This window comes from Myodes glareolus, chromosome 27 (assembly GCF_982192425.1).
Source record: "Myodes glareolus chromosome 27, mMyoGla1.1, whole genome shotgun sequence".
NCBI lineage: Eukaryota > Metazoa > Chordata > Mammalia > Rodentia > Cricetidae > Myodes > Myodes glareolus.
In genome coordinates, this window is record NC_142052.1 from 11,281,433 (window position 1) to 11,308,711 (window position 27,279).

Sequence of the window (27,279 nt, forward strand, 5' to 3'; positions counted from 1 at the left end):
GGGGGGTAAGTGTAGGGAATGGAAACTGGGATTGGTATGTATAATGAAAAAAGACAGTTTGTTTTCTTTTTTTAAAAAAAAAGAAAAGAAAAAGGAAGGAAGGAAGGAAGAAAAAAGAAAGAAAGAGAAAAGGAGATGTAGGAAAAGAAAGGTAATCTAATGTCAGTCATGTTTGTATTTAAGAAAAGAGACCGTTGGGGAGGGATTAGTTTTTTTATTCTGTGATTTTTATATTTTCTATTTTTTTAATATTCGTCTTTCTATGTGGCCTAGGCCTGGAACTCACTGTGTAGCCTCGACTAGTCTCAATTTTGCAGAAATCCCCCTGCCTCAACTTCTCAAGCACTGAGATTACAGTCACAGGTCATCATACCAGACCTAAGAACTTCTTTCTAATCTCAAGTAGCATCCCAGAGGAAGTGACTTGTCTAAATGACTCACATTCTCCATGCCTAGATGGTTCCTAGGATTGTCTTTGTGGATGTGAAAATCCTAATTCAAATGTCCTGGGAACCAGCACATGATTTCACCTTTTTAAACAAGTAGACAATATTCCATTGTGCGAATCTACCACATTTTAATAATCCGTTCATCTGTTGATGGGCATCTCGGCAGCTTCCAGTCTCGGCAGGAGCAGTGGACATGAATGAACAAGTGTCACTGGAGTAGAGTACAGACAGAGTCCTTTGGGTATGTGACCAAGGGTGTCACAGCTGGATCTTGAGGCAAACCTCCTCCCAGCTTCCCGAAGATCTGCCACACTGATTTCCACAGTGGAAACAGTTTGCGATCCCACCAGCAATGCAGGAGTGTCTCCCTTACCCGCATTCTCGCCAGCATGAGCTCTCATTGGTTTTACTCGTCTTTGCCATTCTGGCTGGTGTAAGATACAATCTCAAAGTAGTTTTGATTTGCATTTCTTCAGAAGGCCCTTTATTGCATAAACGCTGCCTGTCTGTTGTTCCTGCGTACTTCCCACTCCTTGCCCTGCTCACACAGGAACTCTCTGATACTTGGATGTGCCCACACGTCTCCTATCCCAGTACAGGTTCCTCTTCTGGATTCCTCCCAGATCCTTGTAAAATTCACTCTTATTGATGGGGTCTTGCTCAGATGATATTGAACAGAGGCCCTCCTGCCTAATTTTCTTATACACACGTATTACATTATGTCTCACTTCCACCCCTAAATTTACACATGATACATGTGAAATATTATCTTCATTATCTCGTAGAATATACATAATACATAGTATTCTTTCTTATTTAGAAGAATATAAGCTCAGATTTTATTCGTGGGTAAAGATTTTGTTTACTGAGTTCACAGCTTTATATAAAGCACAGAAAAATGCCTGACCAAACAGATGTTTAATGGACTTCTTATCAAACTGTTTCCATTTTTCCAGTCTCACAAATTCTTAATGTCCAGTAAAACAAAAAGCAAAAGTTAAGCCTGTAATAAATAAGCCAATATTCGCCCACTCACCAAACTTGCCTGACTGACTCAGTGTTATATTTTCTCACTCTGGTTTATTCTGATGGTTTTTCCACCTCCTGGATGTGCAACACTGGACTTCGTCAGAATTTATTTCAACCCACTTTTTAAAAATGCATTTGTGGAGTGTCTGTAGCTTCAGGTCGGGAGAATTGCACAGATAGAGTAAAGACGCTATGCTCCCTGAGACCTTTCTCTGCCACCACAGGAGAGTGTCACTAACCCAGGTAATCCACAACCTCAGGAAGGAATGTTAATTGAGCATGTCAGGAGGCAAGGTGACCTTAGCCACTGCAAGAAAGCAATGTAAATTCTAAGAACACCCCCACAGCTATAAATAGCTGAATCCATTCAAAGATTCATATATCCTGAAGAATAAAAAATCTTTAATGATTTCTCCATCAAAAGATGATACATTTCAGAAAACTACTCGTTCCTCAGTAATAATGCATAATACATTTTGCAGTGAAATAGGTTATTGTTGACCATGTTATCACCTCTCCATGGCCATAGGAATACAAATTATTTGTTAAAACTGTTTGAGCCTATTCCCAGCCTTAACAGATATAATCTCTATTAAAATTATTTTTATCTCTAATAAGCCAGATCCTTTAGAAAAACAGATGCAAATTATGAGCTGAATGTTGCAAGAATACATTTTGCTTTAATGATTGCTGTTTCAATAGCTATTTTTGAATTTTTGGATGCCTTTAATGTCTATTTTTAAGAGTGATTTCCATAGTCAAATACTTAGAATCTTTGTTTTTACCAATTTTTTTTTGTATTCTTCCAAAGTATGAAGATTTAAGAAGCAATGGCTAAGTGGGATTTGAGGAAAGATTTTTGAAAGGGGTTACTACCCTATCTTTTAAAAAAAGCAAGATAAATATTAGTTTATTAAAACTGATTTTGATAAAATCATATTTATAATGATATTATGTAAGAAAATGTACTTACATATTAAAGATATATTTGCAAATACTAGAAACATCATCTTTTCTAGGTCTGATCTTTCTTCATTTTCTATCTTGTTAACATATTTGTTAGGATTAAATCTTATATTGCAAAGTCCAAGTATGTTAAAATTAAAATAGGCAACAGTATATTAGTGTTTTTCAAAATTTAACAGTGAAGTGACTTAGAGTCATTAATAGTTAGCAAAGTATTATCAAGTCTTTTGATAAAATCAACATAAATACAAATGTCAGTTTATTGTTTGTTCAATAAATATTGTAATTTATTTTAATCAATATTGAAGGATTAGTTCAGAATACTGAAAGGTCATTTTTTTTCTTATCTTCTCCAGAAGTCTATATTTCAAAATATAAAAGTTAGCATGCTTCTAAGAAACAGTTTTATATTCCTACTAGTGAAAGACTTCTACCAAAATATAACAGTGGATATTTTGAGATGCCAGTTTAACGGATATGAGGGACCCTTCTCGACTGAGATCTGATTGTGATTAATGTAATTTACTAATGTACAGCATTACTTAACATTATTTAGCTTCCAAAGTGTTTTATAATACAATTTTCTCAACAGCTCATGTTATTCTATTTAAACAATTGTGAGGAATAAAGCCACACACGTTCCCCCAAATATACTTCCTCCAAAACTCACATACAAACAAATGCACGTTTGTGTATCTATTTATATTTCTAAAAATTGCTAATTATTAGGACTTAAAAAATACAGCATTAATTATTATTAAAAACAAAATAGCAATTAAACTGATAATAATGTTAATAATTTGAGAAAGCAAGAATGTATTTCAAGACATAAATTACAGTTAAGAAACAATATTTCCCATTAATTCTCAGATATTTTCTTCTCATATTCAATATAATATACATTAATATCATATATATTATTTTAGTATTCGTACATATGAAGAATATACACACATAAACCTGTGGCTTTGTACAGTGTTTCATATGCTGCTGCATAGCTAAAATACACAAATCACTTTACTTCTGTAGGAGCTAAATCTATTTTATTCAATGATAATCTGAAATTAAGGTGTATGTCCTTTTATTTACTACACCTACCCAACATTAATCTTACTATTGTAGGGTTTTTTTTTTGATGATGTTGTGTGTGTCTGGGGTTATAATTAATGTCTGAGTTAGGGAATGATGGGAATAAATTTGTAAGCTACAGAGTCTCAAAGGAACTGACTAAGTAAGTTGAAGTAGGTTAGTCCAAAGTTAAATAACAGAAAGGCTTTTATTTATTTTAATTTCATACTAAGGAACAAGTTGTGAAGGTTTCATAATAAAACAGTTGATAAAAATAACAATTTACTATTTTATCCCTGGTTGTCCTGTGAAGCTCATTATGTAGATTAGGCTGGCCTCGTGCTCACAAAGATCTACCTACCTCTGCCTCCAAAATGCCAAAGCTAAATAAAGGTGTGCACCATCAAACCAGGAAAATTCTTAAAAATAATATAAGAAATTATTAAACCCGATTATAGCCCCATAATTTGAGAACTTATTTGTTGAGAAAAAATGAATGTCTATTGGGTCCACGGGGGTCACACAAAGATGGGGGACAGAACACCAAAGTCTATTAAACCAGAAGCAGCTTTATTCCAGGAAATAATTAAAAAATTAAAAAATAACTCTCCCTGGGGCACAAAAAACATCTAAGCTAGCTGGCTAGCTGAGGTCACAGCCAGAGATGGACTTGTAAGGCTGTAGCAAAAGATGGTTTCTGAACTTCACCCCCTTTTTATAGCAAGGAGCAACAAGCATTAGGCATGAACAAAGCAGTTTTTACAATATCAAGGTGAAATTCAGATACAAAGTGCCTTTTTTTTTTTAGAATTTCCATTGACAGGGTTTGTTTGTTTGTTAAACTATGTTTGTATTTAGTCCATTGATTCTCTCTAATGGAGTTTACCAAAACTCTGCACTCCCCCACACTGCCAGTTTCACAAAGCAGGAAAGAGATGGGACAACGCACAGCAAGGTCACATACATCCCATCATTTCAGAGTTAACTCAGCTCACATCAATTGCTGGTCATGAGTGGTGGGGCGGGGGGGAGGGGGAGGGGATTGTCTAAAATCTGCCTCTCAGTTTGCAGAGGCTGCTTCAGCCTTGCAGGCAGAGCTCTGGGTTGTAAACTCTGTTAATAGTTAAGCCTTAAGCTGCTGAGAAAGCTGCTGACCTAGCTGCTGTTCTCCTCCTAGGCTTACCACTTTGTACTTCTTTCTTCCTACATTCTTATTCCTGGAATCTGCATTTCTATGTTCTTATTCTTGGACTCATCATATCACATTTAATTAGATGTGATGACAAATAAAAGCTTAATATTGCGGGTAACAGGAAAGAGCCCAGACTGAATTCAGGGTGACGCAAGTAGACTTGAAGCTGAAGGTGATTACATTTGTTATTGCCATTCCTCTTCCCAACTGAACGGCTAATTATTTATTATTTATTAGTTGAAGAAATAGAAATTCTTTCTGGTAAGTTATTTTAACCACAGGAGTAAATCACGCTTTTGAGGTTGGGTCAAAAATGCATCTAATTTCTGCTAGGGAGTGAGTTCCTGCCGGGCAATGATAAACACAGCCCCATTGTTTTTTTTAACTAAACTCAGTCCTAATTGCAGGGTTTGTGCTCTGCGCCTACTTGGGTAGTTAGTTCCTCATTTGAACCTTGACCTGAAAACACTGCTTCCCGTGATAGGTAATGGTGTGCAACTGTTAATGTTTTCTAAACAACCTAGTGTGACAATTTGCTGTCCATTAGTACCTGAAAAAAAAATGTGTATGAGTTTCTCCAGTGTGATATAGTTATCGGTACTCAAAATTGTTCTAACAAAAATCACCCTATACTGTTTGCAGGAGTCATCTTTATTGAAAATTTCAATCAGTTTTTCATGTGTGGCAGGAATCACTTGCCAATAAATACTTATAGAAATGCACAGTATCTCATATTTCATGGCTTGGCTATTTTAAAACCATTGATTTGCTTCTTTTTGTGCCTGTGTAGAACTCGAAATTGAAAGCAAATTTAAGAAGTTAAAATAATGGAAAAAAGACATGATTTTACAAGCCTGTGAACTTTATCTTCTAATCTATAGAATGCTTGTTGACACTAACTGGATGAAATGTACAATCCCTAATCAATTGTAAATAGTATTGTATCACAGGGAACCAAATGATCCAAAGGACATTTGAAATCTGATCTATCACCATGACTTTACGGCAGGACTGAAGTTTTATGAGCACTGTTTCACAGGATTTCAATTTATGGAGAAGAAATGTTTCAATTGCAAACATCTCTTGGAGCTAGTGGGATGGCTCATGGGATAAGATGCTTCTGGACACACACAATCGATGGAGCAAACCACTTCCCACACGTTGTCACTTGGCCTCCACACGTCCACTGTGATGCGTGTGCCATGCACACTCACAGACACAAAATGAATTAACAAATACGCTAGCAAACAAAACCCATCTCACATTTGTTTCAATGTTGTTTCAAGGTTATGTCTTAGGACAAGGAATAGTCAGAGAGATATAAACACCAAATAATAGAGATCCCTATGACTTTGTGGTTAGCCATTATAACAGCATGAACACAGACTTTCTCACTCCCGTATAGTTCAATGCCACGTTTAGAATTGTCGTCCAAGTTCTGAGCGCTTTTGATACTCAGTGGCGGCCTCATTCTTCACATCGCTAAAGACCTGATGCTTGGGAAGCATTTTGCAGCAGCCACAGATTTAATACTTCAAGTTCAGAAAGAACCGAAAGAATAGGTCATGCTCAGTAAAGAATTACATTTTATTGTCTGTAAAACAGAGTTAATAATATCCAGATGAAAATGACAGTAAGTCGATATTTCAGGAAAACACTGGAGTCCCAGCAGCGGCTCTCTCTGGAGAAGCGATTTGTTCTCTAGCTGACTAAATCCCCGGTAAGCCATGCTACAGTTCACACCCCAGAGCACGAAAGATTGCTGGGAAGAAGCAAGAGGCGCTTTCAATTTTTACATTTGCATTTATGTTTTCATGCAAGTTATTGCTTTAATTTTTAGAAATGTTATTAGTTTTATGCTCTCTTCAGATTTCCCACACAAATGGTTTAATCCATTTTCCAATAAATGAATGTAGTCAGGTGGTATATACTATTTTTTTACCTTAAAGAAAGTATCATTAGATGCTAGGAAATGGTATTCAGTATCTCTAGGGAAGCAGAACCCTGTAAAAGTTCAATTGTTTGGAAAGGGAAAAATAGTTATTGTCTGCGACTTAAAGAGGCAGCTTTAATTTGGTTCACATTTCCAGAGTACAGTCAGTTCGTCATGGTAGGGAATGCATTCACTCCCACACATACACATTAATTAAACTGTTGCTTAAATATTAAAATAAATAAATATTAAAATAAATATTTTGCTACAGAGCTCTGGTTGTCCTGGAACTCACTATCAATTCCACACTGGCCTTAAACTCCTGGGTAATCCTGCCACCTCCGCCACTGGGTGCGGGAACCACAGGCTAATTATAATATTTAAAGGAAATTAATCATTTCTGTATGTTCCTCGATACATTATCCTATTCCAAATATTCATAGTACTTCAAAGAGAGAAAGTCTTACTTTTGTGTGTGCAAACTTTGCCTCATGGTGGCTTATGTGGTCTTCAAGGCCACAGTTCTTCAAACTCTAGACCCTGAAAACAACCGCACCCTGAACATGGGTGTTCACAGAGAAAAGAATAGGCTTGGGTGGGGGGTACACTACCCAGTAAGATCCTGAAGTCATGTGATTAAAATAAGGATATTTATAAACTATTACCATAGTTTATAATATATATATATATGTATATAAAAATATAATATCATAGGAACAGAGTGTTTCTCTGTTTTAAGCTCATAGACCAAAGCCCTTTCATTCTGGTCAATTCCCATTCATACTGCGATGTATTCTTCAATGAATACATGCTGGGCTATAAAATATAGAAGTAAAATTTGAGTGGCTTTGGTTAATTACGTGAGACAATGCTGCCCCTAAATAGCACTGAAATAGAACCTGCTAGTGGCTACAATCATAAAATTTATAAAATAGGAAAATTGTGTTTCTCATGCACTTGCAATTGGTTATGTAAAATATGCAGTGGGATGCTATTGCCAAAGTGAGATAAAGTTTCCAAATCACATCAAGCGCAATCACTCATAGGAGAACCATTTGTACAATATTCTTAGCACTGTGAGTACTTTCAGTACTCAAGGGAATTCTAGATATAAGGTTTATATACAGATGTTTAAGCATTTTTTTTTCTTTTGGATTTTTCAGACAAGGTTTCTCCATGGAATAGTCCTAGCTGTCCTGGAACTAGCTCCTGTAGACCAGGCTGGCCTTGAACTCACAGAGATCCTCCTGCCTCTGCCTCCCGAGTGCTGGGATTAAAGGTTTACACCACTACCGCCCAGCATTTAAGCAAATTTTTAAGTTATGACTGATAGAGATGATTATTTTACATACCAAAATAGACTCGTATGAAGTGGGTCGCTTTTTGTTTTTCGCTGTTCTGGGAACGGAGCCCAGAGCCTTGCTGTAGTGGACGGTTGTTCTGCTATGAAGCTGCACACCTCAGCTCAGAGTAGGTTTTACAAAGAAAAATCCTATAATTTCGGTGCTGCTAGCCACTGCCAAGAATTTTGAAATTAATATTTAATTCCAAAAAAGCATCAACAGAAGAGATCAGAAATAAAAGTGTTTTAAAATGAAGTCAACTCTTATTCATATGTCAAATATTAGGAAGTAAAAATAATTTCTAAGAACAGAACAGCTTTTTATAATTAATGTGAAACTCATATCAAATTAGCCATTTAAAAGTAAAGAATCTGGTTGTGTTTAGTATATTTATAATGTTGCACAGCCACCACCTCCTCTATGTGGTTCTAAAATATTTCATCCCGTCAAAATAAACGCCTGCACCTTTCCAGGGGCGACTCCCGTCCTTTTCCCCTCCCCCTCCTCAGCCACCAGTGTGTTCTGTCTGTGTAGATCCCGCTCCTCTGGGTATAAATATAAACGAGATTAGAAATATGTGACCTTGTGTTTCTGATCACTTTTATTTTAAATAATATTTCCAACATCCATGTACACTTGGCCATGTAGGTTTTTTTTCCTTTGTACTCTAGAAATCTGTTGTATAACACACTCTCCAATTTGCTTATTTCTTCATCTGTTGATGGACATATTGGTTATTTTGAATTACATCGGAATGAGTATGAATGCATATGTATTTGTTAAAGTTTCTACTTTTATACTTTGGGTATGTACTTAGGAGTACACATGATAAACCTTACAGTAATTCCACATTTTGCTCTAGAATTATCAAACTCTTCCAGAGCACTTAAAACTTTTATATTCCTGTCAGTACTGTAAGCATTGCTATTTTCCTATCTCCTTTCTAATTCTTACTCGCTATGATAAAAAATAATAGCCATCCTATTGAGTATAAACTAGTATATAGTTGTGATTTTGGATTTCCTAGTAACTAATGCTATTGAACATTAGTTCAAATGTTCCTTGACATTTGTATTTGAATTCTCATTTGGAGAAATTCTTCAAGAGTTTTGACTATTTTTTAATTACATCATTTAATGATAATAGTTTATAAAAGCTATATTTTAATATTAATGGGTAAAGACAACTAACATAACAGGTAATGCTTTCTGATCATATAAGGGGTGTTTACTTATAGTGCAGGGATAATTTTAAAATGTGGACCTAACCTTAGCCTTTCTCAAAGGTCAAGAATCTGGGAACTCAGCCATGCTCCTATGATGAAGACTGGAGTGTTGAGGAAGGCCGCTTGTTTGTTTCCCAGCTGTCCAAAAGAAACCATGTTATCTGCAATACTATTTGGCCAATAGCTTAAGTATATTTCTGGCTAACTCTACATCCTAAACTAACCCATCTCCATTAATCTGTGTATTGCCACGTGGCTGTAACTTAAGGGCATGGTTTGGGCGTGTCTGTCCCCTGCGGCAGCTCCATGGCTTCTTATTGACCCCACCTACACCTTCATTCTCTCTCTCTCTCTCTCTCTCTCTCTCTCTCTCTCTCTCTCTCTCTCTCTCTCACTTTCTCTCATATATATTCCAGCCTGGCTTTGTTCTGTTAAACCATTGGCCGAAAACAACTTCTCTATTCACTGAGCAATAAAAGAAACACATATACAGAAAAGCTTCTCATACCACTGGAGTCTGGCCAGGAAAAGGAACATGACCTAAGACTTACATTTCTCCCCAGACCAAGCTCTTTTCTCAAATCCCTGCTCTTCTTGAGAGTATCCAAAGTTGAGGGCATTTGAAACATTTCTCTGAAAGCTCTAACCTAGAAAATAAAAGAATCCCAAGGCAATTTTAATAAAGAAAAGTACTAAGGATTCAACTAAAATCTTGATATACAATAAGAACAATAACGTGTGGGATCCAGGTATGAAACTCGGGTTTTCAGGTGTGTGTCTTTGCCTGCTGATCCATTTCCCCAGTCCCCAGACAGGCAAGTGTTGTAATATCCAACAGGAAAATTTTTGCTTTGTTAAAAAGACAAGAGGATCAGAAAACCTTAGCTGATCCACTTTCTCCAGTGAATTCCTATGCTATTTCTAAACTACTGTTTGATGCAAGTCATAGCTGTAGCTTTGAGGTTAAGAAGGAGCCTTAGGATTGACCAGTTTGGAACTCTAGTGCCTGCTATGCCTTTTCTTGGCTTATATATATTTTGGAAAGACTATTAAAATTTCCTAGTTTTGGATTTAATATGATGATGCCAATGATGATGCTGATCAATAAATACCACTTTGCCATTGTTTGGCAAGTGCTTGATGTAATACCAGATAATGAGTATTGAATGTGTTAAATGGATTTTGGTTGAATGGCGGTACTCAAATCCTGACTGCAGGACCAGGAGTCGTGAGTCACTGCTGCCTTTGTTTCACGGACTGTAAATACTGTGAAACAATTTTCATCTTCTTAAAGAACAGTTCTTTGCTAGAGGAGAACTTCGGAATTGTGTTCTATTTTTAAAATATGTTTTGAATTGAAGTAGAATTATGTCACTTTTACTCCTTCCTTTCTCTCCCCAACCCCTCCCAACTGCCCTCCCTTACCCCTAAACACTTCCACATCCCTACTCTCAAGTTGATACCCTTTTGTTCTTTATATATACATGGATGGGTGTATATATACATGTATACACATGGATATATATGTGTGGATATACATATACTTTTAAAATGTATACATTGCATACATGGGTGCATGTTTCCTATATAGATATGTATGTGCATACACACACACACACAACTTGTTGAGTGTACTTTTGTTGTTTTTGTGTATATCTTTTCAGTAAGGGGCTTTTCCCTGGAAGAATCTTATTTTCCTTTTTCTCAGTAGTCATTAGTTGCATATCATTCAATGTCTAGGTTGGACCTGAAAATGCTCCCCTTCTCATTAACATATCCATTGATACTGCCATTGTTCTGTTCCTGTCTATGTGGACATTTCTAGGAGAGACTCTTTCAGCAGATCGAATATAAAACTGACCTGAGATGATCACAGCTGTATCCTTGATATTCTGGCTCCTACACTCTTCCCCATTTCTTCCTTGATGTTAAGAAATTTGTTGTTTTACTGTACCTGTGGGGGTTGTCTCCCCCAAATCTGTTATTTTCTGCTTTGAGTCCATTTGTGGTTTCCTGCGATGGTCTCATTTGCTTCACTTAAGAGAACTTCTTTCATGATCTGTGGGTAAAAAGATGAGGTTTAGAATGTAGTAAGGAATCTTACCAGTCTACAAAGTACTAGTACAAAGTACTAGATTCTTTGCTTAGGTCTCTGACCTCACTAGCTACAGGAAGCTAAGCTTCCAGTACCATGCAAGATTTTTTTCCTCCTCTTGTATGGGCCTTAAATCCAGTCCAACAGCTCTTAATTTCCATCAATGTGTGACTGGTACTTAGAGCATCATTATTGCCGTGCTGCTGGTTGCGGTTCATAGGTGTTGCAATTAAATAGGACAGTTTAATTGCTTCTTTGTCTTGACAGCTTCATTATATTTTCTGGAACCAAGGAAGCTATAGTGCAGGAAAGAGGTTTTCAGATCAAGTCTAGTTTACACCATCTGAGTCCTATGTGCTAAGGGTTCAGTGCCTTCTCAGATGGCCCTAGATGTTTAATTAACAACCCAAGGCATGGCTGTTCTTTCTTTGAAGCAGCTCTAATCCTGGTTCAGTCTCATCTATCAGATAAGGAGATTGATTCAGCGATCTGGAGAACTTATCACTTGATCTAGAGGAAATCACTTCTATTTTTTGAGTCAAGCTTTGCCACCTAGGATAACCATTTGATAAATATGGGATGTTCTCAAACCTTATCTATGTTTCCACCCCATTCTGCACTTCAAGTGCAGTGTTTTCGTGTGTAAGTGATAATATTCCAGTCAGTACTCTTCAAGCAAGTAATATGAATAACTAAGAGGAAGCTCCCTGACTTTGAAGACATATCACCTGCTATCCCGTGTCTCTCCTTGTGCCCCAGAACTGGAGTTAGTCTACTGAACTGCACGTTCAGCTCACTGTGTATCTGGATGTGCATAGCACCTCTTCAATAATAGATGTTTGTATAACCACATGCATTTTAGCATAATGTATACAAACGTCAGAAATAGCGTGAAAAAACAGAAGTGTTAAGAATAACTTCTACTTTGGGAACTGAGAAAAGTGATTGCCAACACCTACAGCTCAATACTGTTGGATTGGCCTCATTTTCTGTGATATTATTTCAACATCTGAAACAGTATTTTTTATTTTTCAGCATAGAATGCTTCCATCTTCATCTCTTATTTTTATGTCAGACCTCCTTTTTTTCTACTGTGTCATAACTAAAAGTTCCATATGGTTTGTGTTCTTGACATCTGTTCTACCATAAGAACCTAGTATAGTGTCTTTCTGCTCAGGGAACACACTCTAAGAATTATATAAGTAAAAAGCATTTAAAGGACCATGAGCTTGAAATTCCATCAAGGAAATGGTAAAACGAACCAAAATATTTGTGAAATATCCTTAAACTTTAGGTGAGTTATGTTGTGTGGTATTTTACTTTTTACTCTTTTGACTTTTGGGGAACCCATCACCCAGTACCCAGATAAATCACACTTGGAGGCTTATTCTTAATTATGAAGCCCAACCTTAGCTTGGCTTGTTTCTTGCCACCTTTTCCTGAATTAACCCATCTACTTTTGACCTCTGGGCTTTTCCCTTTCTCTTCCTTCTATAGATCTTACTTTCACTCTACTCTGTGGCTGGGTGGCTGGGTGGCTGGGAACTGGCCCCTAGTGCCCTCCTCTCCTTGTTCTCTCATTGCTCCTCCCCTTCCTCATTTCTCCTTCATTTATACTCTTTGCCCGCCAGCCCCACCCATCTTTGCTCCTGCCTTGCTATTGGCTGTTCAGCTCTTTATTAGACCATTAAGGATTTGAGACAGGAAAAGTGGCACAGCTTCACAGAGTTGAACAAATGCAGCATAAGCAAAAGTCACACTGCTTAAAATAATATTTCCCAGCAGAAGAGGAGAGCACATAATCTAATAACTAGTTTTAGGAAAGGTACTATTTTGGCCAGAAACCAAAGTTAGAAGTTTTCAAGTAAAAATCTATTTATCACAGAAGTCAAAGTTTATGCACTTTAATGCTTAAAAAGCATTAGTTTTTACTTTTGTAGTAATGAATTGGATGTTTGTTGTTGTTGATGATGATGGTCATGGTTTTGTTATAACACTACATGGGAAATTCCATTTCAATCAATATTTTTGTTGAATTTAATAGTTGACACTTTCAGTGTACTAGAAAATTGAAATTAAAAGACACTAAATGATCACTTATCAAAACATTCCTTTCCTATTTAGGATTGAGTTCTTCTGAATTATTAAATGCAGCTTTTATTTTCTGTATCATATGTAACTACAATGTCTTAATATGTAAATACTATTTATCATGTGTTCTGATGTTTACATTTGCATTGTAGATTACTTTTTTCTTTTTCTTTTTTTTAAATATTTATTTATTTATTTATTATGTATACAATATTCTGTCTGCGTGTATGCCCGCAGGCCAGAAGAGGGCACCAGACCTCATTACAGATGGTTGTGAGCCACCATGTGGTGGCTGGGAATTGAACTCAGGACATTTGGAAGAGCAGGCAATGCTCTTAACCTCTGAGCCATCTCTCCAGCCCCTACTTTTTTCTTTTAAATTAACATACCAATACAAAGGCAAGTAATTTCATGTACAGTAAAGAATTAGTCTTGAGGATTGCGTATGTGATAACAACTTCACGCAATTTTGTTGTGCATTTTTTGTTGTCGTTTTAAATGACAGTTTAAAACAGGCAGTAGGGACTCTGTCCTTATTTTCTTCAAAGTAGTATCCTTGATCATCATGAGTTCAGAAGGATATTACCTTCTACTAAAGCACTCATAGTAAAATACCATTCCAATGTCTGTTATAAAATACACAGTTTCCATGGAACCCTGGTTATGGCTGTGATAATAGAACAAAGCCATTGAGAAGAAAATCAAAGGAATAAGAAACTTAATGTGGCCAATGAACTGTACAGAAATCCCTAGAAACAGCATATATATTGTTTTCTTCCTTGCGATAAAGACATCTGAATCGAAATAGAAAAGAAGGAAAGAAGGGAGAGAGGGGAGAAGATAGAAACATAAATGTACATAGATATATCGCCTTAACAAAAGTTCTAAGAGTGCTTTAAAAAATACTTCATCAATATTTGGAAAAAGAAGAAATTAATCTCTTTGGGACTTTCCAGAATATATAAGGCAATAAAGGTGACACAGACTGGCGTCTCTCATTCTCTGTCCAGTGAGGTAGAAACTCGTTTTCTGCTTGGCTGCTCAGCTCAAGAACAACGGATCTCAGCAAGAAAACAAAGCAAACTGGGACACAAGGTGCAGGACAGGAAGCTTAAGAATGAGTGATGGAGTGCTGAGTGCATTCCAGTCCGCTGGAGACAGAGAGCGCTTGTTCCGGGACCTCTAAGCGTGTCCTAGTGCTTTGTTTGTGCTCTCTTGTTGCCAGAAGAATGTAATTTAGCTTCTCACACATTATTGTTGTTATTATTATTATTATTATTATTATTTAAAGATTTATTTATTTATTATGTATACAACATTCTGCCTCCATGTATGCCCTCATGCCAGGAGAGGCACCAGATCTCATTACAGATGGTTGTGAGCCACCATGTGGTTGCTGGGAATTGAACTCAGGTCCTCTGGAAGAGCAGTCAGTGCTCTTAACCACTGAGCCATCTCTCCAGCCCATATTATTATTATTATTATTATTTTACTTTTATTATTGTCTCTAGATTTTTGCAATTAAACTATCCTCTGGTCAATTTTAGTTCCATTCACAAAAGATAAATTCCCCCTGTCAGTAGTACACATTCAAGATTTTATAAGTATCTGATTTTTCCCATAATTTGAAGATCTTCCCATTATGTTAGTACTGGTTTTCTAGTATTTTAATCATGAAAGCATTCATTCATATTGGGCTGCAGCCCAATTTTCTCTATGTAGAATTTAAGCATTTTCCTTCCTTTAAACCTATGGACCTGGAGGACAGCGAGGAAGATAAAGTTTTTCTGTGAACACTTAACTAATGGCACGCTCTGGAGGACATGCACTTGGCTCTATATTCAACTGCTATCTTGTCTCAGAACTGATGTCTTGCTGTAGATGGACAGGCGTGGAGTCAAGAAAGCATCTTAGTGTTTCTATTGTGACTTCGGAGTTAATTCCGCTTGCCTTCAGTCTGACTGGAAAGAAGTGCAGCATCAGCTTCCTTCTGTCATTCCTAGGCTCACCTACAACTTCATCATCCTGTCCTAACCGAACCTCTCAACGCTAAATGAACATGGTGACCAGGTTTATGTTTTATACAGTTGCCTTGCTTGGAGGAGGCAAAATCCCTACACATGTCCACTTTCTGAATAATAATTTAAAGGCATGAGGGCTTATAATTATTTTCTTGTGTCCAGAGTTGAGGGAAATAAGGTCAGAGATTAGAAGAATATGTTAATTATTCTTTTTAGCAAGAAGAAAAAGGCCTATTTTCATATTCAAAGTGAACAGAATTTCCGAATTTGGAGGACTGAAGTAGAATGGAAGAAGTTGCCTCAGAGTGGTTTCTGCTCTTAGATTCTGTGTGGTTTCCAAAAGTAAAGGGTACAGATCACATCTTAGCATTACAATCTCAGCCTTCAGCATAATGAGCAACACGCAAGTGTTTACTGTTACAATCTTCCTAACTGTGTTTTTAATTGCCCTTAGATTTCAGATGTATTTTTGCTTGAACTCTTTGTTTCTTAAATGATTTTTTTTGAAGGCTGGGATTTTCTGATTTTAAATTTAAGTTTAGCTGTCAACTGATCTCACTGAGTAATTCCAGTATGGACTTGCAAAATAAATAAGTACACGGTTAAGGTTTTCATGTGTATTTAATTACATAATTAATTATTCTTTTAAACTTAGTAATAGATAGCCTTTAATGAAGTCTAAAATCTATGACGTTTTCAGTCAGACTGACAGTTTCATTCATGCTAGTTTTCATAGTTTCAGCAGTAGTCGAAAGTTTCCCAGGAATTTTCTGAGGCTTCTTGTTTCCGTGACAAGATAATCAATGCTAAGTATTGTACAAAGAACAAAAGCCTTAACTACCTGACAATGTTGGTTGCTGACAGATCAGCCCCCATGTCAGTCTGAACTCTGATGAGGGCCTCACAAGTCAACACTGCAGCCAAAACGAGGTGAAGAAGAGAAGAAAGATTAGGGGGTGAAAGCAGCGTCCTTTAAAAAGGCCTAAGCGGGTAGGTGATCTTACAGTTTAGCAACCCGCTCGTGGAAAAGTTAGTCAGAAGAGGTGAACGTGTTTTACTAGCATGGGGCAAATTGATAACAAGGCAAAATCATCTAGTACATTCTTGCTTCATTTATTTTATGAGGTCTTTACTGTAACATGGACTCCTTTTTTTTTTTTTAATAGTTTTTCTCACTCGTGTCTTTCCAAGGCACCATTCCAGGAACAAGCGTTTGGTTTTTTTGTTTGTTTGTTTGTTTTTAAATATGTTTTCCCACTCAGAATAAAGCAGCGTGAGAGACGTACAAAGAGCAGCTGTTTCCACATCAGGAGACAGAATTAATCAAATAGAGCAAAGATCTCTTCCAGAGCACATTTTCTAACATCTGTGAGTATCAGCTAAAGGCTGCTTAAGGAGATGATTGGTAATACATGACAACATTGATTTCTATATTATGTGTGGTAGAGAAAGGCCATAGGTATAGACAAATATCCTCCAAAGTTCAAAACAGTCACCCAGTGCAGAGAAACACCTGTTTCCAATAGATTAGTAAGAAGATTAAGAAACCTTGGCTAATTACACACGTGTATGTGTGTGTGGTGTGTGTGCCACACCATGAAGAGCCATGAACTGCATTTCCATTCCTGTGACCAGAACTATTTTGTTGACCTCTTTGAGAAGACAGTGAGTGTCCTGCTGAAGCCCTGATAGATGATGTCTGTCGCCTTTGTGTTACCTGCTGTGACAGCTGCGTGGTCACTGGAAGAAATTAGATTTGGCTGTCTTCTCCTAGACAAAGTCTTGATTACTACCCAGTGGAGAGTATCACAAGCGAGAGCCAGGGACTGAATACTGACGCTCTGATGGTTTCCTCTGCATTTCGTGTGCTCCTGGATAATTTGACCTTGATGTAAGAACCAGGGTTGCTTTTGCAGCCTGTAAGAGACTGGTACAGAGGGTTTGAGACTCCAATATAGACACAGATGTCAAAGTTTTGTATTGTAAGTTCCCATATATTTGCCTCTTTTTCCGGTTTTCCTCTCCGAGCTTGTATCAAGAACGCCCTGAATCTGATCTTACTCGTAGGCACTGTTTCTTTATCTGCTGATAATGAAGCCAGATGATCCTTGAATTTCCCTGAAAACTTACATGTTACACATTTCCCTCCACAAACACCTGCTTAAAACTCATCCATTTGTTTTGACCCTGAATTTGCTATATCTTGTAGAGACTGCACTTTTATTTCCCGGCCACCCAGACCCAAACATTCACACAGAAGCTATATTAATTACAACACCGTTTAACATACGGCTCAGGTATATTTTAAGGTGGCTCTTACAACTTAAATTAACCCATAATTCTTATTTCTGTTTAGCCACATGGCTTGGTACCATTTCTCAGTGCAGCATTTTCATCTTGCATCCTCTGTGTCTATGTGGTGACTGCAGACTGAGCCTTTCCTCTTCCCAGAATTCTCCTAGTCTGGTTGCCCTGCTTACACTTCCTGCCTGGCTACTGGCCAATCAGTGTTCGACTAAACAAATACAAGTGACAGATCTTTACAAGGTACAAGAGCATTGTCCCAGAGCAATATCTGTTACTTTTTCCTTTCTCATACTGAAAACAAAGCTTTATTTTGAGGTCTAATACTCTATATGTTCTTCTAACTTACCTCCTAGCATACTGCATAGACTAACACAAAAGAGAATACATTTTCTTTAGAAAACTGTACCGTTACATCACCAAAATGTCCTATTTATCAGCAATTTTCGTTGAGTCACACTGTTTAATATAAATCTTCTCTGTCTTTTAAAAGAAAAAAGCAGTTCATAGAAATCTTTTCTCTTTAACAGGAAAATAAACCTGCAACGTCAAGATACAGTATAATTTTCATGATTGTATTTCTTTATACGTTTATAAAATGAGAAATGCATTGCCATGTCTTTCAAGTGATACAATGATAGTTTACGACCATATCTTAGAGATTGACACCAAGAGCTAGCCAAGAAAGTAGTAGTGTGATAGTATAGTTGTGTATGTGTGTATGTGTGTGTGCATGCATGTGTATGCATGTGTGTATCTGTGTGTATCTGTGTGTGTGTATGTAGGTAAGAAGTCAGTATTGGGTGTCTTTTCAGTTGTTCTTCATCTTATTTTTTAAGACAAGCTCCACTGTAGAACATAGAGCTCAATGGCCCAGACAGAGTTGTTTGCCAGAAAGTCCCAGGGGTCCAGGGGTCAAGGGGTCCACTTGTCTCTGCTTCCACGGTGCTTAGGTTATAAACTCTTGCTCATGAACAGCTGTTTATGTGGTTCCTTGGAGATCAAGTTCAGACCCTCAAATACTTTACACAGCAATGCTTCTCCTCTGCCCTGAAACCTGATTGGTATTTACTTTTTTTTTGTTTTTTTGTTTTTCAAGACAGGGTTTCCCTGTAGTTTTGAACCCTGTCCTGGAGCTAGCTCTTGTAGACTAGGCTGGCATTGAACTCACAGAGATCCGCCAGCCTCTGTCTCCCAAATGCTGGCACCACCAAGGCCTGGCTGTAGAACTTATCTTGAAGGCCATTTTATTCTCCCCCACATCTTCTTTCATTGTTTAAAAGTCTATTGCCTTCTGGCCTCCATACCACCAGCCATTGTTATATTTTCCCCGCCCTAGAATGGCATCTCAGTGTGTGTTTCCCATAAGCTAGAACAGTCTTCTTTATAGCATTGACTCAAAACTGCACCTCAAAACCTTAGTCTCTCAGATATTGACAATGCAATGAATCCATTTAAAATGAAGACCCAAAATTTAATGGACATTCCTATTTCTGGTGAAAAACAAAATGGATGTCTGAACACTGAACCTCCATATTTTCTAAAATAAACCTAAAGCTGAGCAGACGGGACCAATTCACTTAGCACAATGTTTTTTCCACCTTCATTTCCTCCACTCATTGAGCTGCCTCACCCACATGGCTTTGTGCCCTGGATGGAGTTCATGATCCTGTCTCTTTTCAAGATGATCTCTCATTTTCATCCCCAGTGTAACTTTCCTACATGACTTACTTTTCAGTCTCCCATCAATTTCAATGTAATCAGTGGTAACCGTGTTTTATAAAGAACATGACAGTGGGGAAAAGCTCAAGAAGTCCTTGTCAAGGCTAGGGTTGCAAACGACAATCAGTTCTTTTCAGATTGCACTCTGAAGGTTGTTATATTCAAAGCAGATAATCCAACCTTTTGTTTAAGGAACAAAAAGTGGTTAAACACTGACCTCTCCGCTGCTATTGTCTGTCTACAAGGGAGAAGAGATGACTGGCTCTGACTCCGTGCTGCAGAGCAGTATACTGGAAAACGTTGTTCCGGGAAATTTCTTTTGTCACTGCTGGTTAGACAGTAAAGCCTTCAATGCTCACCTCCCCTAACAAAATACATTCAGAAGATGACCTGCTGTCTTTCCCAAGATCAAGATTAATGCTATCTGATATATTAGAATATAGCACCCTAGAATCAGAGCATGAGACTCAATTGTGACTTACATGAAGGGAAATATGCTCATGCTTTTAGAAGTCTTCATGAAATGTTTAAAATACAACTTGTATCTCAATATTCCAATGGATAAAAGAGTGAGAACAATCCTGACCATTACATCTATGTCAAGTCAGCACATTGATAACTCACTTTTTCCCCTAAAGGGACAAATGAATGAATGAATGGATGGATGGATGGATGGATGGATGGATTTGATTGAGAAATGTCTTAATTTACTAACTTTTATAACATTTAAGTTTTAGAATTATAAATCTAGAAATTAAGTCTGAGATTTTATTAGCTTTGTTGTGCTATTTGTTTGTGACAGTTATCTCAATCAAGGTCCTTCTTGGTTTTTGTTATTGTTGTTGTTGTTTTGAAATAATAGTTGATGGGCACCTCCAGAAATAAAACCTGGTCAATGCAATGCTTTAAAGTATAGTTTGTTTCATTGTTTTCATTTTACCACAGAAAGCTATAAACACCTAACTAGAAGATCATGGCAAATCCTGTGCTGTCAAGGTACACTCCTATGGAGACAGCTTGTTGTCAGTTAGTAAGGGATTTGAATAGCTTTAGAATTGATGAAAGTTAACTTTAGATCTGGCATTCATACTTCTGGGCCCTGTGGGCACCAGACATGAACATAGTACCCATACATGTAAGCACTTACATATGCACATAAAATAAATCTTCCCCAAAATAGCATCACTTATCATGATAGTCTCTCTTGACTTGAGAGACTAAAATTTCACTCAATGCACACCCTACCTCACACTGGCTAATACGTTGCCAAATTTTCACATTCATGAGGTCATTGTATAGTCAGGCTAAACCACAGTGAGGCATTCTTTAACAACTTAGCAGTCTAAAATATATTAAATGCAAATTTATCAGGAAGCTGCAAAGTCCAGAAGAAATAATATTTTGAAGGAGTAGTCAATGGGTACCTATAGTACTAAAACAGCTGTCTCGTTTGACTTTCATATCAGCTTCCTGAATTAATTGTGCATATGAAATGGGCAGAATGGGAGTAAGGATTGGCAATGTGTGCAATGGCTGCTTTGGAAATGTGCCTTATCCATATTTCATAAAATCTGTGCAGGAGAGCAGATGAGAAACATGAAGGAAGTGAACTATGAAAGGATGTTCGAAAGTAAGAAAAGTGTGAAGGCCTACACACATACAATCTAATTAATAGGGAATAATGTTGGTTGTTATAATAACATAATAAGAAACAATAAGGAAATGAGATTCTATTTCCAAAACTCATATAGGCACTATCACCCATTTTCGTCATATATGTGTGATAACTGAAGGGGAGGTAGGAATTATTTCTTTGGATTGCTAAAGAGAAAGGAATATGGCATCTTCTAAAAAACATGGATAAGTTCAGAGAAGACTAGGCTCTAACTTTAGCATGCTACTGACACACAGGCAGCTTTGGGAACATCAGCATGTTTAGCTATAAATGATCTCTCGTGTCTCTAGCTATTCTGATTTTATGACTCTCAAGACTTCTGCCAACTAAAAGGCAAGTATATGTCACATTAGTGAAATAAACAAAAAGTACTTCACGTGCTATTTCAGAAAGCCATTGTTAGCAGGTTGGTGCCTTTAATCTCAGCACTCGGGAGTGGAGGCAGTGGCGGGCGGATCTCTGTAAGTTCAAAGTCAGTCTGGTCTATAAGAGCTAGTTTCCAGGACAGACTCCAAAGCAACAGAAAAACCCTATAATAATCTTTTAGATTTAAGAAACTAGCTGCAATACTCTTTTATGAAGTAAATTATCTTTGCCCTTACAAATTTGTGAAAGCACTCAGAAGAAAGTAGAGTTGCTAAAGAATAGCAAAATTTAAAGGGCGTGGGACTCCAAATAATCACTGAGACACTGAAAATTGCAAGGTATCTGAAATGGAAAACAGGGAAGACAAACATCCCCAACAAATGTATATTGCATCTCAGACAAGCAACACAATTACAATGATCATCTATTAAATAAACAACCTTATATTTAATAAGTTGGATTAAAATTAGTGTGCAAAGAGTTCTTCTAGGAGCAAAAGTAAAATGTTAACTTGCCTAAAATAAGAGTTTGCCCTGAATTAAATACTCCCCTGAAATGTTGCAGACATTATGATTATAAAAAACTGATTTACAATGAAAAATTTTCACTGATTTTATTTGCGATCAACTTTTTGAAATATGGGTGAAATTTTAATTTTACTGTGCTATAATATCACAGCGTATGTGAACTCGGTTATTCAAGCAGAATTTATGCAGTTTACTTCTGGCCTTTATTTTCTTATTTGATAGTAAAATACTATGTTTTGTTTACTTGGTTGTAGACTAAAGGTTCTCAAACCATGACAGCCTCTGGTACCCAGAAAAAAGTCAAGAGAACACTGCCGAACCCCCCTCCCGAGGAGGCATCTACGGGAACACAGTCCGCTTATAGCACAATGGGCACGGCGTCCAGGAGAAGAATGTGCAGAACTAACACCATGGCTCGAGCCAAGATTCTCCAGGACATAGACCGAGAGCTCGACCTCGTAGAAAGGGAATCTGCCAAGCTTAGAAAGAAGCAAGCAGAACTTGATGAAGAAGAAAAGGAGATCGATGCTAAGCTACGGTATTTAGAAATGGGGATTAACAGGAGAAAAGAAGCATTGCTGAAGGAGCGAGAAAAGAGAGAGCGTGCCTACCTGCAGGGGGTAGCCGAGGACCGGGATTACATGTCGGACAGTGAGGTCAGCAGCACCAGGCCAAGCCGAATAGAAAGTCAGCACGGCATTGAGAGGCCAAGGACAGCTCCTCAAACTGAATTCAGCCAGTTCATACCACCCCAGACCCAAACGGAAGCTCAACTGGTTCCTCCAACGAGTCCTTACACCCAATACCAGTACTCCTCGCCGGCTCTTCCCACCCAAGCACCCACCCCGTACACTCAACAATCTCATTTTCAGCAGCAGACATTGTACCATCAGCAAGTCTCACCTTATCAGACTCAGCCAACCTTCCAAGCGGTGGCAACCATGTCCTTCACACCCCAAGCTCAACCCACTCCAAGCCCACAACCGTCTTATCAGTTACCGTCACAGATGATGGTGATACAGCAGAAGCCTCGGCAAACGACATTGTATTTGGAACCCAAGATAACGTCCAACTATGAAGTGATTCGCAACCAGCCCCTGATGATCGCTCCCGTTTCTACTGATAATACGTACGCTGTTTCCCACCTCGGGAGTAAGTACAATAGCTTAGATTTGAGAATAGGGCTGGACGAACGAAGCAGGATGGTGAGCAGCCCGATATCGAGCATATCTGCAGACTCTTTCTATGCAGATATGGACCACCACACTTCAAGGAATTACGTCCTCATCGATGACATTGGCGAGATTACCAAAGGGACAGCAGCGCTAAGCACCGCATTTAGCCTCCATGAAAAAGATCTCTCCAAAACAGACCGTCTCCTGAGAACCACCGAGACCCGCAGGTCTCAGGAAGTGACCGATTTCCTAGCGCCTTTGCAGACGTCCTCCAGATTGCACAGCTACGTGAAAGCAGAGGAGGACCCGATGGAGGATCCTTACGAGTTAAAGCTTCTGAAACACCAGATTAAGCAAGAATTCCGCAGAGGCACAGAGAGTCTCGACCACCTTGCTGGTCTTTCACATTATTACCATGCCGATACTAGCTACAGACATTTCCCCAAGTCTGAAAAGTACAGCATCAGTAGACTCACCCTTGAAAAGCAAGCAGCCAAACAGTTACCAGCAGCCATACTCTACCAAAAGCAATCAAAGCATAAGAAATCATTAATTGACCCTAAAATGTCAAAGTTTTCACCTATTCAAGAAAGTAGAGATCTTGAACCGGATTATCCAAGTTATATGAGTTCTAGCACTTCATCTATTGGTGGTATTTCTTCTAGGGCAAGGCTTCTTCAAGATGATATCACATTTGGTCTCAGAAAAAATATTACAGATCAACAAAAATTCATGGGCTCATCACTTGGGTCAGGACTGGGCACATTAGGAAATACCATCAGGTCAGCTCTACAGGATGAAGCAGATAAGCCATACAGCAGCGGAAGCCGGTCCAGGCCTTCCTCGAGACCTTCTTCCGTCTATGGGCTTGATTTGTCAATTAAGAGGGATTCTTCCAGCTCATCGTTAAGACTGAAAGCTCAAGAGGCTGAAGCTCTCGATGTCTCCTTTGGCCATTCATCCTCTTCTTCCAGAACTAAGCCCACCAGTTTACCAATCAGCCAGAGTAGAGGAAGAATACCAATTGTAGCTCAGAATTCAGAAGAAGAAAGTCCGCTCAGTCCTGTGGGCCAGCCAATGGGAATGGCCAGGGCTGCAGCTGGACCTTTGCCCCCCATATCTGCAGACACCAGGGATCAGTTTGGATCAAGTCATTCACTGCCCGAAGTTCAGCAACACATGCGAGAAGAGTCACGGACAAGAGGGTATGACCGTGACATAGCGTTCATCATGGACGATTTCCAGCATGCTATGTCTGACAGTGAAGGTAAATGGGGCCTCAGCCTACCCTGTTACTCTCCAAACTCCAACGTGTATCTCTCTGCATGTTTAATTTTCTTTCTTCAAGGATGTCGTCCATCTTTCTTGGTGCAACTTGTGCATGTTTATTTCAGTTTTATTTCTTGTATGTGAACTTCTTGTGTGTAGATTTGGTGGCATGTTTCTCTTTGATTATTTTAAGTTTATTGTTTTCTTCTGTTTCATGATTGTTGGCTTGATTTGTTTTGTGTCTGATTTTTTAAAACAAGTATTACATAATTATATCAATAAAATATGGTCATCCTTAAAATACATAACTGGGAAGATTTTCATTGTATGGTTCTTTGCACTTTAAAAATATATTTTGACAGATTTGATAAATTTTAGTAAAATCACTAAGAATTTTGAGCCATTGAGTAATATTTGGTTCCACTTTGTAATGTGATGAATATTTGAACATCAGAGGTTATGATTCTCTTGCAGAGTGCTTTTGCAACTGCTTGATGTTAGCATAACACAAAATTTTATCATTCTCATTGAATAGATGTATTTCATCTTCCTTTATTATGAAGATTATTGCTGACAAATTTGTACATTCACTGTTATGCATTAGAAAGTTTAACTCTAATCATGATATTAAAAATAATTTTAGTATGAATTTTGTATATAAAAAATTCTATTTAAAACTGAAAAAATATTACGCTGTTTTTGCGGATGTAACTGTCTGGACTCTAGGCCTTTCTGTTGTGCCCTGGCATCTAATCCTTCCTGTAACCCTTTGGCATTTCATTGCTTTTCCTTTTTGCCCAAAGGTGTCTTGCTACTTTTTTGGTTGAACAAGTACATATGACACTAGGGTTGCTTTAATTTGGAAATTCTTATATAAATATAGAGATTTTAAATTATTATGTAAAGCCTATAATGTTAGATAAACATTTATTTATCTAACATTTTTTATTGTTTTTTTTTAAAGATAGCGTCTATTCTGTAGCTCATACAGGCCTGGAACTCACTATTCAGGTCACACTAGCCGAATTGATGGTGATCCCCCAATTTCAGGCCCAGAAATGCTTGTATCAAAGACATGAGCCACTGCACCCATCTTGTGTATTGGTTTATGTTTGAATAGATATGGGGCTGAAGCCCTGGAAATAAAACATGTCTAAACAAATGCAAAATCACTTCATGTGGATACTAAAAAATACTAAAATGATATGAATATTTGTAATCAGAAGTTCCCATGCCCACCGGTTCCTGACCTAGAGGCTTAATATTATTTATAAATATTTGGCCAATGGCTCAGGATAATTATTTTCTAACACTTACAATTAAATTAAACAATATCATTTATCTATGCTTTGCCACATAATTCATGGCTTGGTAGCTCATATTTTACATATTGTGCCTCCTCAAAGGCAGACTGGCTGGCATCTCCAGACTCCATCTTTCCTCTCCTCTATCTCTGTCTGGATTTCCTGCCTGGGTCTATTCTGCCTTGCCATTGGCCAAAGCAACTTTATTTATCAACCAATGAGAGCAACATATATTCAGAGTGTATAGAAAGACATCCCACAGCAAATATTCTCCCATTTGAATCTTTCTCAGTAAAAACTCACATCAAAACATGTTTTTATGAAGAAAATTTTTTTATTCTGATATAGACACAGATTTGATTTTAGAGACTGACGGCTGAACTGAAGGGGGGGGTGGGGTCGTCTGTAGGCCTGAGGTAAAGAGCCATTTATGTTGCTTATGAAGTTCTGATCACCAAGTTTCTTTCAAACCTGGTTTTTCTCATTACAGGCTGATTGGTTGACCATTTTTATTGACAATTTATTATTTAAGTAAAACATTTCTGTCTGTCCTAGGCCATTATTTGAAATAACCCCATTAATTTACCTGACATTATGACATCATGTGGAAACAGTTGTTGTTTTAGTCTGGTACACAGTCTCATTGTACACATATAGAATGACTGAGGAAAGATATGAGAAGCCATCAATGGCCGTATCTCTAGAAGCAAAGCAAACTCTCTTGGAATTATGGAGCAACTCAATACCTAAAGCCTATGTGCACAAAGCTGACAATTATCTGGAAAGAATTTGACAAGTAGTGTTATTCCTCAGAAATGTAGTAGATTTGTATCTTGGTGTTAGACGTGTGAATGTATGTAAACTAGCCCAAAATGTGACATTTATTTGATTTCATACATATTAAGTTAACCAAGTATTTTTATTTCTAGATTTTGTTTATAGAAGTAATCACTAACAGAACTTTTGTTTGATGATAACATGATAAGATAGCACACATCCTATACAATTTTAAGGCAAATAAAGATTGTGCCAAAGCAAAAAAAAATGTACAATTGGATGGAAATTTAAGAACTAAAATATATTTTAAAATGAAGCAGACAAAATTCATTCATAAATAATATCGATGCATAATTAGGTGACAGGCTATAACAAATTGAATTTCATTAGTAACTTTGCTATTGCATTATACAAGGTATCTTTAAAATACATGCAAAGTAAAATGTCATGTTTTCATTGTTTGTATATAATGCAAATACTTGAAGTTTTTGTAGTGATGGGAAAACAAATAAAATTATTTGAATCAGCATGGGACATAATTTTACATTTTCTAAGATTCATTTGTAGTGTAGTTCCACCACAGCAGACCAAACATGAGCAATTAGGAGCAGCTAAGTCAGCTTACCTGGTTCTCCATAAGTAAGACAGATGTGACACAAGAGAGTCCTTCAATTTGGTGGCTCAGATTGATTCTGTAGTCCTATAAAAGGTGGCAGATATCTTATTGTTCAGTTACATGTGAGACTGT

At 37.5% G+C, this 27,279-nt stretch overlaps 1 protein-coding gene and 1 long non-coding RNA gene across 6 annotated transcripts in view; one reads left to right on the forward strand and one right to left on the reverse strand.

The window, feature by feature from the left end:
* Positions 1-27,279, forward strand: part of Pclo (piccolo presynaptic cytomatrix protein) — a 315,871-nt gene that overhangs the window by 173,851 nt on the left and 114,741 nt on the right. For all 3 annotated transcript variants that reach the window (XM_085684248.2, XM_085684247.2, XM_085684245.2), the window contains exon 7: positions 22,261-24,448. In XM_085684248.2, the coding sequence (XP_085540374.2) occupies positions 22,261-24,448 (2,188 nt within the window). The remainder of the gene's footprint in view (positions 1-22,260; positions 24,449-27,279) is intronic.
* LOC125399933 (uncharacterized) overlaps positions 6,274-27,279 on the reverse strand; it is a 35,550-nt gene continuing 14,544 nt past the window's right edge. For 2 of the 3 annotated variants that reach the window (XR_015736833.1, XR_015736831.1), the window contains 4 exons: positions 27,157-27,231; positions 11,160-11,264; positions 9,757-9,852; positions 6,274-6,466 (listed from right to left, as the gene is read on the reverse strand). This is a non-coding gene — a long non-coding RNA (uncharacterized LOC125399933). Of the gene's footprint in view, positions 6,467-7,989; positions 8,154-9,756; positions 9,853-11,159; positions 11,265-27,156; positions 27,232-27,279 lie in introns of all 3 variants that reach the window. The other variant, XR_015736832.1, reaches the window with a different exon arrangement.